Source organism: Oryzias latipes, chromosome 15 (genome assembly GCF_002234675.1).
Source record: "Oryzias latipes chromosome 15, ASM223467v1".
In the NCBI taxonomy this organism is placed as follows: Eukaryota; Metazoa; Chordata; class Actinopteri; order Beloniformes; family Adrianichthyidae; genus Oryzias; species Oryzias latipes.
In genome coordinates this window covers 8640568-8658071 of record NC_019873.2, presented here as the reverse complement: position 1 = coordinate 8658071, position 17504 = coordinate 8640568, and the positions used below count along the sequence as shown (strand labels likewise).

General features: G+C 38.3%; 1 protein-coding gene across 20 annotated transcripts in view; it reads left to right on the top strand.

Moving 5' to 3' along the window:
* Positions 1–17504, top strand: part of LOC101158967 (regulating synaptic membrane exocytosis protein 1) — a 133323-nt gene that overhangs the window by 92993 nt on the left and 22826 nt on the right. For 8 of the 20 annotated variants that reach the window (XM_023963212.1, XM_023963210.1, XM_023963209.1 and 5 more), the window contains 6 exons: positions 4489–4578; positions 5768–5851; positions 9968–10024; positions 10257–10322; positions 13396–13505; positions 14231–14349. In XM_023963212.1, the coding sequence (XP_023818980.1) occupies positions 4489–4578; positions 5768–5851; positions 9968–10024; positions 10257–10322; positions 13396–13505; positions 14231–14349 (526 nt within the window). The remainder of the gene's footprint in view (positions 1–4488; positions 4579–5767; positions 5852–9967; positions 10025–10256; positions 10323–13395; positions 13506–14230; positions 14350–17504) is intronic. The other 12 variants (XM_023963217.1, XM_023963221.1, XM_023963220.1 and 9 more) reach the window with 8 other exon arrangements.

The window sequence follows — 17504 nt, the reverse complement described above, 5'->3', positions numbered from 1 at the left end:
GACTGTGGAGGTGAGTGTTAGCTTCTCCTGCTTCCATGTTTGTGGCCTTGTTTTTTCTGTTTGCTTACACTGCAAAAACGTAGAAAATGATTTGCTTTTTCTCCCTTTCCGCCTAGATATAAGACCAAATCCTCAAATGCAGTTTTTTTTTCGTTCAAATCAAACATTTCTAACATTAGAGCCCAAAACAATTGAAGCAGCAATACATAAACTTGTCCTTCAGTCAGCCGTTGTTGGGACAATATGTGTTGTATTACCATGCAGGACAAATGTAAATAAAAACTGTAAAAACCTTAAAATTCAATCTTAAACTTAATTGATTGAAGTTTTGTTTTTCATATCCTTCTAGCAATCAGCCAGTATAAAGCATAAAATGTTTACACACATTTAAAAATGTTAAACAACAATAACACAGGGGGTCAATCCAGAATTAAAGGACATTTGGGCTTCAAAATTCATGAAAAGTAAGCTTTTTACTTTTCTGATTTTCTGCTAAATATTCATCAAAAATTGTTAATGAACAGTCAAGGCTTGATTAGCTCAGCCTACAGATTAATGTTGCTATTTTTAATTACATCTACATTATTAGGTAAATAAATACATATAAAATGCTCTTATTCTGATTATATGCATAGCAGGGTTATTTATTTATGTTGAATGCTGTGGGATACGCATTCCATTGAAAGTAATTATCCATCCATCCATTTTCCTAACTCGCTCTATATCCATTTCATGCTCACAGGGTTGGCGGAGCCTGTCTCAGCTACTCTTGGGCAATGGCGGGGTACACGCTGTCACAGGGCCACACAATTACTCCCACACACACACATACCCAGGGACAATTTAGAGTAACCAGTTAACCTATGAAGCATGTTTTTGGACTGTTGGAGGAAGCCGGAGTGCTCTGACAAAACCCACACATCCATGGGGAGAACATGCAAACTCCACAAAGAAAGGTCCAAGCTGGGATTCGAACCAGGACCTTCTCGCAGTGAGGCGAGAGAGCTAACATCTGTGCTGATGTTCTATTATTTGAAATATTTTTTGTGTTTTTTTTAAACAAATATTCCCACCATTACAAGAGACAGCTATGAAAGAATTAATACACAAACTTTATTTTTTTATTTAATTAACCATTTTATTAAAAATGTAACTTATTTGTTTTTTTAAAAACTATTTATAAAGCTTTCTTTTCTCTCAGTTTTTGTAGATTTTGTTTAAAGATAGTATTTTGTATGTAGATTATTTAAATTTACAATTTGTAAAATGTATTCTGATTCTGGAATGACCCACAACGTGTGACAAATGTTCGATGTGACCAAGTCATCGTAGAGGTCAACTCAATAACCTAAAAACTATTCAAAACTCCACCGTCAACTCCAAGCTACGATTCAGAGAAGCTCACATTCAGATTTGGAGTCAGAAACATCATTTAGAGAGCTGGAAGCTCTAAATACCAAACGTGCATTTTCTTACTGAATCATGTTGTGCTGTGTGACCCTGACAAACGTTTGTATGCGTAAAGCAATGGTTCTCCTTTCTGATAGTTTTACTCAAACATTCATTCATGAGCATTTCAACAAGACCAGAAATTGGTCCATTTTTTTAATATCCATTTTAAGCACACGCAAAAAATATAGTAAAACACACACTAAAAGTTCACAATGTTACTAAAAAATGCAGCTAGTGAAATCAGCAGTTAGGTTGATAGCCATCTGTTTTATGTGTTTCTTGTCTTTGTTCTACAAGTCCTCTGGCTAAAATGTTTTTTTCTCCTCCTTTTGCCCAGTCCTGCTGTCTTCTACATGTGTCTGTTGCATGCATGCTGACACCAGCAGAGCTTCTAGATTTATTGGAAAACTAAGAGTCTGCTTTTGTAAATAGAATCCACAATGTGACTAAAAGGTAAGTTTTCAGGTTCAGTGTGCCTCAAATAAATAAAATATGAAAGATGTTTATGAGTCTGTCATTTCACTTTTTCTTAAGAAAGTTATTTTCCAAAAGAGCTTAGGAAAATATGTTAGTATCAACTGGAATTGGGTGTTTTATTTCTCAAAGTCCAAATTTTTAGACATTGAGAATATACTAACAACTAAAACAAATTTAGACTTTGAAATGTTGGAGTTAGAGTTTATATTTGACTTTGTTAATCCACAAAGTCATAAATTAGGGATATCTGCGTAAATATTACCTTTAACCAAAAAGTTGATGGGTAAATAAAGTGACTATTTCTAATTTCTAAAACACGTGCAGCCAGTGCTGAACTTTTTTCTTAGCCATACTTGTTTTAAATGCGGAATATACGTGGCTTAATATAGCCACTCTTAAGATATTGCCACTTGGTAACCATTCCTGTCTCTACAATTACCCCTTCAAACACGTGCAACCAACAACAAAATGTAGCCTTGAACGTACTTTAAAAAGGTGCAGGCAATGTGGCAATGTGCATCTTGGCTGAACGTATTACGTGGATATCAAAAACTTCCACCATTTGTTCGATTCACATATATATATGTGTAGAAAACATCTGCCGACAGTTTTAAGGATAAGTCCTTGAATGTGTATTACATTAAAACATTTATTAAAAACTATGCATGATATCCCTTAACCAAAATCATACATTCGATCCAGGGCTCAGATGAAAGTATGAATTTTCTATAAAAAAATAAAATAAATTTCTGCAAATTCTCCCACTTAAAAAGATGAGAGAGGCCTGTAATTTTCATCATAGGTATACCTCAAGTAAATTAAGGTGGAAAAAAGTATTTTGTCACCTACAAACAAGCCAGATTTCTGGCTCTCAAAGACCTGTAACTTCTTCTGTAAGAAGATCCTCTGTCCTCCACTCGTTATCTGTATTTATGGCTCCTGTTTGAATTGGGTCTCTATATAAAAGACACCTTTCCACAACCTCAAACAGTCACACTACAAAGTCCACTATGGCCAAGACCAAAGAGCTGTCTAAGGACACCAGAAACAAAACTGTTGACCTGCACCAGACTGGGAAGACTGAATCTGCAATAGTAAGCAGCTTGGTGTGAAGAAATCCAATGTGGGAGCAATTTTTAGGAAATGGAAGACATACAAGACCACTAATAAACTCCCTCCATCTGGGGCTCCACGCAAGATCTCACCCCGTGGGGTCAAAATGATCACAAGAAAGCAAAAATTCCCAGAACCACACGGGGGGACCTAGTGAATGACCTGCAGAGAACTGGGACCAAAGTCACAAAAAGAGTTCTTTTTGGTTAGAACTCTAATCTACTCAGGAGGAAGAATGCTGAGTTGCATCCAAAGAACACTGTAAAGCATGTCGGTGGAAATACTTTGGGACTGTTTTACGGTAAAAAGGGGCCCAGGGCGTCTGATCCCTGTAAAGGACTTCAGATTTTGAGTGAAAACCTTACATCAGCAAGGGCATTGAAGATGAAACTTGGCTGGGTCTTTCAACATGACTACCATCCCAAACACACTGCGTTGGAAGCATTTCAAGATCCTGGAGTGGCCTAGCCAGTCTCTCGATCTCTCTGTAGCCTGGTAATAGCCCCAAAGGATCATTGCTCTAGAGGAGATCTGCATGGAGGAATGGGCCAAAATAGCTGCAACAGTTTGTGAAAACCTTGTAATGACATTCAGAAAACAATTGACTGCTCATTACCAACAAAGAATATATAACAAAGTAATGGTTCAAACTTGTTATTGACCAAATACTTATTTTCCACTATAATTTACAAATACATAATTTACAAAAACATCAGACAATGTGATTTTCTGGATATTTTTTCCTAATTTAGTCTTTCATTGTTAAGGTGTGCCTATGATTTAAAATTGCAGGCATTACCCATATATATATATATAGTATACATATAATTTTGTATGTATAAATATAGATGTAAGAAAACCCAGTAGATTATGTTAAAAAAAATTAGTAATCTTTTGAGGCATACGGAGCCTTTGGACAGTGTCCTGGGGACATTTCTCAGTCTGTGTACGATTTGTGATTAAAACACAAAAGCTGATGATACTTTATAAGTATTCAGTAAGTATTGAACAGGGATTTAAGGGGTAGCTTGCATGCTCATTGGCTCCACGCTTGTGTGAATGTGAAGGAGTGAAAATGGTCGTGACGCGATGTCGTCGCTCAGCATCATCCAATATCACCTGTGAGACGCCTCTTTGGTAAGACACACATATGCAGACGGGCAAATGGATAAAGATATTCATGAAGTTGATTATCGCAAACAATGAAAGAATAACAGTTTTAACTTTACTTTATCTTCATGAGAATCATAACAACTTAGCAGCACTCCAGTCATGCATTGCTTCACAAACTAACACTGAGATTTTGGGAATCTAACCAAACTTTCTGTTTAATTTTTTTTCCTGTTTGTCCATTGTTTTCCTTTGTTTCTGTCCTCTCCTGCTCTCCTCTTCCTGTCCTCTGTCTCTTCCTCCATTGGGTGGCATGTATTTCTATGGGGCGTCTAGTGATCTTCAGCCTTCTCTGGACAGGGTTAAGAGCGCTAGCACCAACTGTCTGACTCCAGACAAACATGCACCCTCTCCAAAGAATGAAAGGTACCAGTTACTGTGACCATATCCTTCCTGTAGTCCTCCGGTAGGAGATAACTCTGGTTTCTATAGTACCTTTTTTTCTGAACAATCCCATTCAAGCTAAAGAAAAGACTTTCCCTCAGCATTCTATCTCTAGTAGCATTTCGTGTGTACTCTTCCTTTAATGTCTAAAACGCTTCAAAGTAAGGTAGCTATCACAAGGACTATCCTTGGCACGTGCATGAAATTATAGTCAGTAGTGTACGTAGTGTGCGCCTGCCACTACTTTAAGGACGGCTGCACAGGAAGTCGCCAAGTTGAAAAATGTACCTAACTATTAAACAAAATTTCGACAATTCCCCGAATTCAGCCTTTCTTGAACTTCCCAGTGGATCTTTTCACCTCCTTGGTTATCCCGATGTGAACATAGAGTTACTGTAATCATGCAACAGGCTTACTTCAGTTTGCCTCGATATACGGGTGTAACAAGTACGACTTAATCTAAGAATTTATTTATATCCCTGCAATTCAACCAGATTGATTTGTCTGAGGCAAGTTGTTCATTGACCTATTTCATTATAAAACCGTTTAAAAATGAAATTAATCTTTTATATCAATATTGGAAAATACACTGGTTGAATTTTTGGCTGAAGATGTCCCGGATCGATTGTAGGTCAGTGAATTGGATTGTTAAAAATGAAACAATCTTGACTCTTGAATCAGCAGCCACAAATTATGACATGAATCAAACTGTTGATAAAATGAATCGTTACACCCCTACTTCGATATGATATTTCTGTTTTAGTCTGCATTGACAAACTTGTGAATCACTGTCTCTTCATCCTGTCCATTCTGGCTATGAAATAATCATATTCACTGAACCAGAAGCCATGGGGTCTTTGGTCATTTCATTCATCGACTACTTTCTCTGGAAGTCTTTAAAATGGTCATGGATGATATTTTGTGGTGGCATAAAAACGTTACTTTTAAGGCAATAACACAGAAATGACAGTGAATGATACTTTTGATACCCTTCTCAAGGATAAAAACGACAAAAGAGCAACAGGAAGACCAGATTCCAGGCAAATAATAACTTTCCTGGAAATTGTACATAGATAAAATGCCATTACTGTGTTAAAACTACTTTATGACAGGTTAGTTCTGCTACCTGACTTTGTCCAATGGATGACATATTTTGTATGTGTACACATAGAAAATCTTTGTCCAAATCTCTGCCTCGAAGACGTCCAGCAAGTCCCAGGATTCTAATCCAACATGCTTCTCCTGAAGAAGACAGGTATCCATTTGAGGGTTCCTCCGCCATGCAATTGCTTCTTCCTGGAGCTTGACTTGTGCCTTAAAATCTGATGCCTTTATGACCCAAACTAAAACTTGCATAACTAAAGTATATCTAATAAAAAAAAAATTTCATTTATGCATCTTTTTCCACAATAGCTTTGTCATTTCCACTGAGCCAAGCAGAAATTTCAGAGAGGCATTCTATTCTCTATTTAAGAAAACTGTTGGGGCACCAAGATGAACAGTAACTAAAACAACACTAATTGGTTAACTACAATGAAAAATCCCAAAATGTACCATATTTTTTGTACATTTTCCATTATCTACATTCTTATACATATTATTTAACACAGTGTTTTTCAACCTTTATTGAGCCACGGCACACTTTAACCTTGACAAAAATCCCGCGGCACACCAGCATCCCAAAAAAAAAAAAAAAGCAGAAACTCATAGTCTGTTTTGATCTACAGCCCCCCCCCCCCCCCCCCCCCCCCCCCCCCCCGGCAATCTGACGTGCATTTTTGTGATAATTGTGGCAGAAAAAGCAGGAAGTTGCAGATGTTTTTCTAAAAGATGTAATAAAAGTTAAGTTACATACAAACTGTATGTTCGTTGTGTTTTCAAGACGCTGTCCCTTTAAGCCAATGCATCATGGGAGATGTAGTGTGAAAACTGCGAGAAAACGGCAGACTCGCGTCTCTGAGCTTCATGGTTTTGTTCACTTGTTCCACGGTCTGATACCGGATTCTGTGGAAAGCTACACCGCTAAATTCGAGCTTTAGCTGGTGTTTTTGTCGGAACTGACTGAGTTATGAGCTAAATTGGAACAAGGAAGTGAAGACTTTAACCACTTCTGATTGGTCAGACTGATGACATGTGATTAAGCCTTCAAGAATGATTGGTGGAGTCGTGGAGACAGTAAAAGCTGCGGGACTTTTCCTTACACAGTTATAGCTGCAGCTATTTCGCGTTACCGTCATTCTTATCAAAATGTCTTTAATAGAATCAAATAAACACAAAGAAAAAAGTATTTTATGATCGTTTATATTCCTAACTACTCAGTGTTTTATCAGGACCTGTTTGGATGAACAAAGAGCTGATTTCCCGGAGATGGGAAATGCTTTTAGATCAGTTAATGAGGGCAATTTTCCACGGCACACTTGACCATCTCCCACGGCACACTAGTGTGCCGCGGCACACTGGTTGAAAAACACTGGTTTAACACACTGTCACATTTAAAGGGGTTGAGTTAAAAGTCAATATGGCTACTGTTGTAATCACATCCCAGTTGTTCTGAGATAAACTGAACTGGACAGCTCAATGGAAATATTTGCCAATCTTTTTTTTTTTTCAAAGGAGACACTTTTTTAGGTGGCATGATTCTAAGATCGCCCTGGTACAGTTAGTTATATTGGCTCAGGCAAATGTCAAGCTCTAAGTGATATATGCATCAATCTCTGCTAATTTCTGGTATTTTTGTGAACAGCTGGTAGTGACTGCTTTGTACTCTTCAAGTCCTATTTTTCTAAATAAAGCATAGTGAGTGACTTTATCTTGTAGAAGGCAACAAGCGCTTTGCAGCATTCCCCTTTTAAATTGAGTTTTTAAGAAACCCGCTTTTGTGGGATATATAGCTGAACATAATATTGGGTTAAAAAAAATGTAGAATCTTGCTAAGTCTTCTTTGCCAGTGCCAAAAAGATTGATGTGCTGTTCCTCGTCTGCCCTTGTTTGGTAGAGAACATAAATGAAGGACACATGACAGATTGCATCTACCAATTTATTCATACAGGAGTCTCATTAGGTTATGTCAGAGTTAAGGACATCCTGCCCTGAGACTGTGAAATTATTGGTTTGAATCCACAGTTAGGTCACACAGAAGACTCTAAAAATGTGACCAAATGCCACCTTGCTTGCGATTCAGTGTCGAAACACCAAATGTTTCCCAAGCAATCATGACTGCAGCTGACCTTTCCCTGGAGGGAGGTTTAAAATGAGAAACAAATTCAGGTCTGTGACAACCAATGGGACTTCAACTTTTAAGATTCATGCAAAGCCATGTAATCCTGACTTTATACTGGTCCCATACTGGGAGATCCCATTCCATCTTTCTATTATTTTTTCAATAGAGAAAGAGCTTTGAGGAATGAACATAAGGACAATCCATCCAACTTCAGAACCCGCTGAATCCCTTTTGAGGCCATGAGGCTGCTTTAGCTAACCCAGCGACTGTTGGGCAGAGTTCACCCTGACTGGTCACCAATCTGTTTCAGGGCCAACATAAGGACTATTTAACAAAAAATACAAACTATAACAGTAATTGAAACTGCAACTGCCCATAGCATGTTAAAGGGGCTAGTTTGGGGGATACTTATGATTCAGCTACAACAGGCAAAATGCTCAATGGAAACCATCTGTTTCTCGTACAGTGTTCCCCGGCTTATTTGCATTTCAATATTAGCGGTTTCACGTATTCACAGATTTTTTTTCAGTCACGTGAGTCCTCCGGTTCATCACAAAAACTCAGACAACTCAAGATGCTTGAATGAGACTTTTGTTTCCGAGGTATGTGCTGCAGGAATTTCTGAGGAGGGGGGGCGGAGATGAAGAGCACACCAGCCCATTGACTTCCTTGCCAGCTGCTAAAGAATATTTAAAAGCGAGCAACAGCTGGTCCTACTGGTTCCTAAATTGCTACAACCAAAGTTTGTGCCCCTGCAAGGAGAAATGGCATCAGCGGACTCAGAAGTGGACGGAAAATATCCTGAAACATTGAGCGAAGATAATCGCGTAGAATAATTACCATCAGGAGGAATGTTAGAATTCTGGAAGAAACGGCGCTCAAAACACGCCAGACTGACGCGCCGTGCCTGATGCTCAAATCAAGCTGTAAGACCTCCTTAACTGATGAAGAATCTCCTGGTTATAAGGCACAGAGAGACAGAGTTACAATCCTAATGTGCATTGTAAAATACGCTACGGTACAGTAAATTGCTCAAGAAAAAAAAACTCTTTATGTTGAGCAATATTCCAGTGTTTGTTAATAAATGTTTTACAAAGCATCAGAAATGTTTAAGAAGTGTTTTTGATGAGTAAGGATCACTGACGGACATTCTTTGACCGCGGCAGGTGGTTCTTTGTGTTCGTGGATTCTGCCTATTCACGGGTGTCTCTGGTCTCTAACCCCTGCGAATACGGGGGGAAAAATACTGTACAACTACTTTTTGGCACTGACAAAGAGGTTTTAGCCAGTTTTTAATGGGCACAATAGATGCTTAACTCTGCTGCTTAAATCCCGCACATACATGATCAACAGAGTTTGATCCATTTAAAAAATACTTTTTCAAGTTATTTAAGATTTACTGCTACAGAAATTAACCATCGAACATACATTTCTTTAGCTTTTTTGCTATGTGTTTTTAATTAAATACAAAAGGCTAAACCCTTCTATATTTTTTATTTTGTTTATGATTTGAAATTATTGTTAACTGGAAATCTAGCTTTGTATGGCTATAATCAAATACAAGATAAAATCACCAGCTATTCTTACCACTTTAACCGGAGTGTAAATGTTAGGTTTAGCTGACAGTGAAAGCTGATTTTACACACAATTTAGAACTTGTCCTATTGAACCACACACAGAAAACAGACAAGTTCTATGTTGTTTGGCTCACATTGTGTTGGAGATAGATTGTAGACCGTGGGTCTTGGTGTGCGATTGGTCATTTGATGAGTAGTGGCCTTTTGCTGTGATTCTTTTTGCTGTAATTTTCGCTCTTTCCAATTCTTGTCTTTCCTTCGTGATTTTAGTGCAAGGTTTGTGTTGCTCTTGACTTAGAGTGATTTGTCCTGCCTTTGATGTGAAATCCTTCCTCACTGCTTTTGCTGCTTCCTGTTGTGCACTTTTGTTCTGGAAATCTGCAGCTTTTTGTATTTTCAGCTTCTCCTCCAACTTCTTTGGCAGGTCTTGCTTTTTCAAGGCTTTGAGCTCATTTAATGAAGTAAAACATGTTCTGTCCATGACTCAAGGGTGTGACTATGTTTTCATGTGTGTTCGTTCATGTGCGTGGTGGTGCACACATCATCCCTTTTGTCTTCATGTCCATGAATGGAGAATGTGGATGCTACCTCCTTCTCAAGAGACTTTATTTCACTTCAGTGCAAAGAAGAGGTACACACAAACACATATGTGGACACACACACTCATGCATACACAGGCAGTTACAAATGAAGCATGACTGTGTGTGATGTCTCCAATTCCCATCACTATCATACCACCCATCAGTGTGCTTCACCTTCCAGAACAAAATCCTTTTGAATTTAAATGATTTACCCACCATCACATCTACCCATCTTTTTATTCTGTTTTGTACTGTTTCCTTTACTCATCCACCATTCTCCAGGCAGCTGCGGACCCTGGAGACCCCTGAATGTCAGACTCTTGGCAGAAAGCTGTCTGACAGTGGCAGGTAAGGCATAGACTGGAGACTCTACAAGTGTCAAACATTTTCACTGACCAGTAGAGTCTGGAGTAACACGTTTACTTAGGGCTTCTTTGGTCTGTAGTGTGTACTTTTAGGGTAGTAGGGTTGTACTTGTTTTTTTTATCTTCTCGTTGCTCACTCTTTTCCCAGAAAACCCCACAAAAGGCAACCGGCATACTCATTTGGTGTAGGTTTCTATACCAGAAGCCTTCTCTATTGCCAACATTTGTGGTCTTAGATCCTTGACCTGCTACCTAAAGGCACTGGTTTCATAAGGGATATATATATAAACTCATACAGTCTAAATAAAAAGAAGACATTTTTAAGGTTTGTTCCTATATTTGATACAATGTGAGTGGCATCAGTGAGTGTTTTGTTTATGCATCTATCCACCAAAATGCTTGCACACCTTATTTCTGGCAGAGGCAAATACTGTGTAACTTCTCAAGATAACCCTATGTCTCACTTTAAGTGGGTATCAAACTGATCTATGCTTATTATTACACTTCACTGAACATCTTTGTTATCATATTTATTGTGCTTTCAGACCCCTGTAATTTATATTTTACAAATAAGATGCTAGCTTTGGAAATAACAACATTTTCTGTCATTATTAGAGAAATAAGGAGGATGTAATGCGAAGCATGCTCTCAATAAGCAGTGGGGATTCAGATGGTAACTCAGCCCCTCCCACACTTAAACCTCTTAGCAATATTACTATCCGTTATATGCTGTGAACCGCATGTATTTAGATTGTTTGAATAAGATTTTTCTTATATAAGTAATGACATAAATTTTGATCCCTATTTATGTTATTTATGGCACAAAAAGAGAAAATGGAATTATTAAGAGAATCTTATTACATGTGCAAAACCCTCAAAACTTTTTGTTTCAACAATGAAAAATCCAACATTATAATTGAGTACCTCACATTTGTAGGACAAAGACTAACTAAATATGTTTAGTTAAATATGTATTTGTTACTTTTGATATTATGTGGTCTAATAAATGTTGGCTCAGTCTGCCTTTAGTGTTGTTTTTCTGTATTTAATAGATAATCCTTTCCTAACTAAATATGTTTAAGTAGCATTTTTTGAAAAAATGCCTTTTTTCACACATACATGTTTTTTGTTTATGTGTGCTGTTTCTGTGGGGGGGGGGCACCGCCCAGCGGGGCTGTTTAGTGGTTTTCCAGTTGCAGACAGAATTTGCGCTCAGTGTAAATCCACACGATGTGACGTTTATCTCAGAGGATGTTCGATTGGCCGTTCTGTGTGTCAACCAAGTCATTTATTTCTGGGTGAGGAAGATGACTCGTAGACGGATTTCCTAAAAACCTATTTATTTCCTAGAAAAATATATATATACAAACACACATATACATATATGTATATATATATATATATATATATATATATATATATATATGTATATATATATATATATATATATATATATATATATATATATATATATATATATATATATATATATTTGATTTGTCTGTGATGGCCCGCGATACCGACATGTCGATCAATCTAATATGCACCCCTGCTCTAAACTGTGGAGAACAAAGGAAAGAGACTGCTTTCGCTTCTGAGAACTTTTCTGTTGTCTATTAAATCTTTTTTGTCTCAATGTCTATTTGTGTGTTTGATCATATTTGTGTTGCCATGGAGTTGTTAGTGTACTCTCAAGTGTGAGCTGGTAAAATGAAAAATCTTTTGAAGACCCACTTAAAATTTTTAATTTGAGAAAATAGAAATATTTTTAGTTAATAAAAATAAAAGTTTTGTTTTTTCATGAACAACATTTTTAACCGTGTTATGTGAACAAGGATTTGTTTTGTTTTTTAAGTATTTGGCTTTTTTTTTCCTTCAAATTTACTTTCATTGTTACTAGAGTATTATGGGATTTTGCAGATTTATTCTTCAATTTTCTAGTTTAGTGTTGGTCCTTGTTATGAATGTTTTTTTGGAGATGCTGAGGTTTTATTGATGTTGGTTTTTCATTGTGTTTTGTGTTTAAATACTGAATAGCTGCTACACTTGCTGACATGAAATTTTATTTTAAATTCTCTGAACTCCATTTCTGTGTACCGACTAAAACAATGCTGCGCCTTTATTCTGGCACTTTTGCACTCTCCTTTTGATCAGTATGTAAAATAAGAATGTACAGCTTTTTTTAAGTTTTTTTTGTATCACAAGTTATTAGATTGCAATAAATTAGATAGAAAAGCTCAGATGGCCACTGCTTCTATACGTAAAAATTGTCTCTCTTTTTCCAGTGTGGAGTAAACATAAACCCACATAAGAAAGAGAAGAGAGAGAGAGTTCACCTGTGTAATTTATGTTTATTGTTCCAGCTGCTTTTAGCCTTTGAAGCTGCGTTCACACCGCCCCCTGCAACGCGCGTTCAAGCAAACACTTTCAATAAAAGGTCTATGTATACATGCATAAATGCACATTTCAGGCTTTCACGGTCAAAACTTTGACATTCACGCGTTGCAACACAAGTTTTTACGGCCATTTTTAGGCTCGACATACAAAACGTTCGTCCACTGAACTCGTGTTGCAAGTAAAACCAGTTGAACTGTGACCAATCAGGGCCTCGGATTTGGCGGGGATGTTTGGACGGCAGCCCTTTTGATTCAGAGAAGTGCCAACCATTTGAAAATTGATCTTAGGGAAGATATTAATAATTGCGGCCTGTGCCCGGCTGGAACCATACGGCTCCAAGTCTTTCATTTATTAGAATAGAGCTGTGAAAGAAAAAGTCTGTAGCAAGCCAGATTTACACTACTTTGGCATTTCACATCAAGCCTCTTCCACATGTAGGGTGCAGATATACACAAGTAAACAGTAGAAAAAGAAAGAGAAGTAGAAGCCCCTCCCTGCTTGTCAAGCATATGCTGTTAATGTCTGTAATCATCTCTTTTTGTTTCTTTTTACCCCGGTTATCGTTGCTTCTATCCACTCTTCTTGGTTCCCTCACACTTATTATTCCCTATCTGTTTGTTTTTGTCTGTCTGCTTTATTCTCATCCTGTATTGTGTTAGGGGTCACCTACAAGGCGGCACATCTCTTTCCACCTCAGTAACATCCTCGTCAGCTCGCAGAGTTCGCCAGCTCCCTCAGCTTCCACCTCAGAGCAGCACCGTAGAACAAGGTATCTTTAAGTTTACCTGCTTACATTATATTTAGTTTATCTGTTAATTTACTGTTGTGTATCCTTCCTTGTTAACATTTTTTTTTTTCGCATGTGGCCATTTCATGAAATGGAGAAAACACAAAACTGTTGAAATTAAAAGTACATACCTAAAGCCGTGTCACACTGCCACTATGTGCTTGTTGCACATACCGCACGGTGGAACATTGTTCAAACGTGACTATATGCCGGAAAAGTGATGAAAGTTGTTGTCTTTGTGAGTCAGTTACGCAATGTTAACATATGTGCTCTGTATACCCAATGTAAGAGATAAAAATTGATGGTACATGCGTAAAAAGTTTGCTTGACATACTTGGAACAGTTGTGGAAAGCCACAAATTTGCATATGCATCTTGAAAAACCAAGGGCAATTCTGTAAGATTTCTATAATAATACTGTATAAACTACGTAAAATATGCATAAACTGCGTAAGAATTAACCAACCAAAAATTTGGAACAGCTCAAAACGGAATAAACGTAAAGACCCGTTGGTCTAAGCCCTCGACAGATATCTGTGCACATCGACGAATGACGAACGAAAGAAACACTTATGAATGACGTAAAACATGCATGCATCACGAAAGACCAAAACGTCCTATGTGGAACATAGTGGCTGTGTGACATGTCCTTAAGGTTAAGGAGCTTCATGGGGAGGGTCCAATAACCTCCTGAATGTTTCTGTGCAGCCCTGGTAGCAGAGGAGCGCGTTCGTCAGCTCCAGATGAGGGTTCATTCTAACCGCGTGTCAGCTGCTGCCACCTCCAGCCAGCAGGACCTGGACCGAGCCCTCAAGAGCAAACGAGAGGTGGACCACCACTTCTTTTTGTTTTTGCTCCCGAGTCTCTAATTTGTCACTCATGGATCTATACTATACTCGTTCTTTTTTCCCAGCCCCAACTTCTATCAAACTGCTTGCCCCAAATGCCAATTTGATAAGTAATTTTTTTATGTTGTTTTAGTCTCACCTTTAAGAAATACAAAAGCATACAGAGATCCTCAAGATCAGCTCATCAAAAAATAAATTAAAAAATAAGAAATTAGCCTATAACTGCAGATTCAAATCAAAAGACATTAAAAGTTTGACAACCAAGGCAGTTCATTCGACCTGAACATACAGACTTTTAAGATTTGTGAGGAATTTTAAGGCTCCGAGTTTAAACCATGGAAAGACGAAAAAAACGAATCTCATGCATTTGTTTCAATACAGACATGCTGACGTGAAATATGGCAGCAACGTCTTTTTCCTCTAAAAAATAAGATTAACAGAAACTCAGTATCACCTTAAAGTTAAAACTTAATTTTAAGCAGGTTAATTTATCAGACTTGGAAAAAATGACTCCTATACCAAACATAGTAAATAGTAACTGTTAAAAAGTCATTTAATAGTTAAAAAATGCTTAATCATGCATTAAGTTGCTTCCGCACTTCGCAGAAGCAACTTAATGCTTCCACGGCGTGTGGTAAAAAGTGATAATGCATACTTCATAGACCGTTAACCAGCTTTTACCATGGTCAGTTACAAAAAAAATAAATATGTTACGGCCCCGACAGGCAAACCTGTCCCAGTCTAGGGGAAATCAAAAAGGGGACAAAACATATGAACGATGGACACCAAAATTTAGGAACACAGTTTATTAGATGGTAGAAATAACCTGTGTCCTGTAAAACATAATTACTGTGCTGGTCCCAACAAAAGACAAAACAAAGGGATTGGAGACCTTGGCCAAACAAAATAGTTCAGGGAGACAACTGACCCAGCCACGTTGACCGTCGGAGTCAGCAGCTCCCTGCTAAGGCTAAACCAGGGGCCTGTTTCAGAAAGGAGGTTAAGTGTAAACTCTGAGTGCATTAACCCTGAAATCAGGGAAACCCTGGGTTTTCCGTTTCAGAATGGGAGGTTTGTTAAACCAGAGAAAGCAGAGTAAGTCAAACCCCTTTCTGAAAGAGAGGTAACTTATACTCGGAGTCAGTGTCCATGGTTACTTATGCTGTGAACCTAACCTGGTCGGGAGCAGGTTTTATTCTCCAAACTCAAAGTTTCTGCCGGTCCCCTCCCCTTTTTAAAGACGAACGACGTATTTTTCACTTTAACCTTCATTGCCCACATTTCCGTCACACAGAGACGGTCTAAGTGACAAGAATGGCGTGTCCTTTTTTGGAGGACCCAATAGACGAGGAGGCTGCAATAATTCGTAGAGAATTATATTTACCTCGTACGAGGATTTTGAGAAGACTCGATTTCTTTTTCACTTTTAACTGCTGCCATGTTATTTAAATTCCTGCAGGATTGCATCTACGTGAAAATGAAATCAGGGACATTGAATTAGATTAATGTAACAATTACTTTTTGGAAACACAATTTTCTAGCACTGCTTATTTTCTTAATCCCGTATAAACCTATACCACTTGATCAATACAAGGGTAGTGTTGCAGTGTGTGTGCTGAGCGGGGTGCGATCCACGAGAGACAAGGGGAGGGGCGATTGCAGGTGCAGATGGGGGGGGGGGGGGGGGGGAGCAAGGAGCGGAGGTGTGTGCGTGGTATATATTGTGTGTTCGGAGGACGGAGCACTTAGTTAAATAAAGAGAAGGTGTCATTCCCAGAATAACTGTTTTGGAGTCATTCTTAATCCGGTCTGGAGGTTGAGGGTTTCCAACGGGAAGTGAACCCCGAAGGAGAATTCCCTTCGGCCCTGAAGGAAATCTCCCCTGCGCTTCTGACCACGGTCGGTCGGAAAGACGAGAGAAAAGAAAGGGGAAGTCTTCGCACAGCGAAAGGTTCAACAGTAGACAAAAGTTCACTTTTAAAAACACAATTGTATGTATTAATATTAAACTGACCAACGTTTGCAAGAGGGGAAGGTTAACAAAAAAGTCCTCTAAACATTACCGACGTTAAATGCATTTTCCCCCCCAGATTGGTTCTGTACACTATGCAGCATTTCCTGCAATTACACCAGGAATGACACTTCAAAAGTACACCTAAATATAGCCATTTTTTATTTCACACCTTACGCTATTTAAAAAGTTATTACAGTCAATATTTTCTAACAATGATTTAGATTTGCAAATGATTTGCAAACTTAGGCATTAACTTGAGCAGCTATGTTTTCCACGCTAACTGTCTCTGTTTTGCAGATGCAGCGGTGTTACTTTTCTTCTGGAATATGTGCTCATATTCACTGTAACTCTGCAGCAGCACGTCAAGTTCAGCTGGCGAAAAATATGCAGACCTCTTTTTTTCACGGTTGCCATGGTGACTCGTGATATCTGCGCTCCATTGATAATGGCTTCTTATAGTCGCGGTGCTCACGCTCACCTCCGAATCAGTCCACTCAGAGTTGATTGACCTAACTCCGATCAGCTTCTCTGAAACAGAAAACTCAGAGTTGTTAATCTCCCGATTGACCAACTCAGAGTTCAAGTTCAACCTCAGAGTTGGTCGAACCTCCTTTCTGAAACAGGCCCCAGCACAGCTCCAACACATAACACAAACACAACTGCTCCCCAGCCTCCTGCTCTGCTCTCTCTCTGCATGCCTCTGCTTTGGTTGTGGCCTCCAATGACTTAAATACCTGGCAGGTGCTGATCAAGATCATTGGCTTCACCTGCCAGGTGAGCAGAATGAAAGGGGATGCAGCAAAGCAGAAGCAGCAAGACATAACATAAATGTTAACCAGTTTTTAGTCCTTAATTCTTGTTTTTTTCTGATTTGGATCGCTTTTTTCACAAAAAGCGGATGTAGCATGTATGTCTTACATGAACTTTGCAAAGTTGGTTTTAATTCATTTGGGCTAGTTTGGTTCGACTCATGGAGGAATGTGAATGTTTAAAAACCACAGACAAGACTTGAGTTGCTAATGTGAATGTATTTACAATATACAGTGAATACAAAAAAAAAAAAAATCACAATATATACAACAAAGAAATATTTTTTGAGTCCAGAGGATGTTTTCTGTTT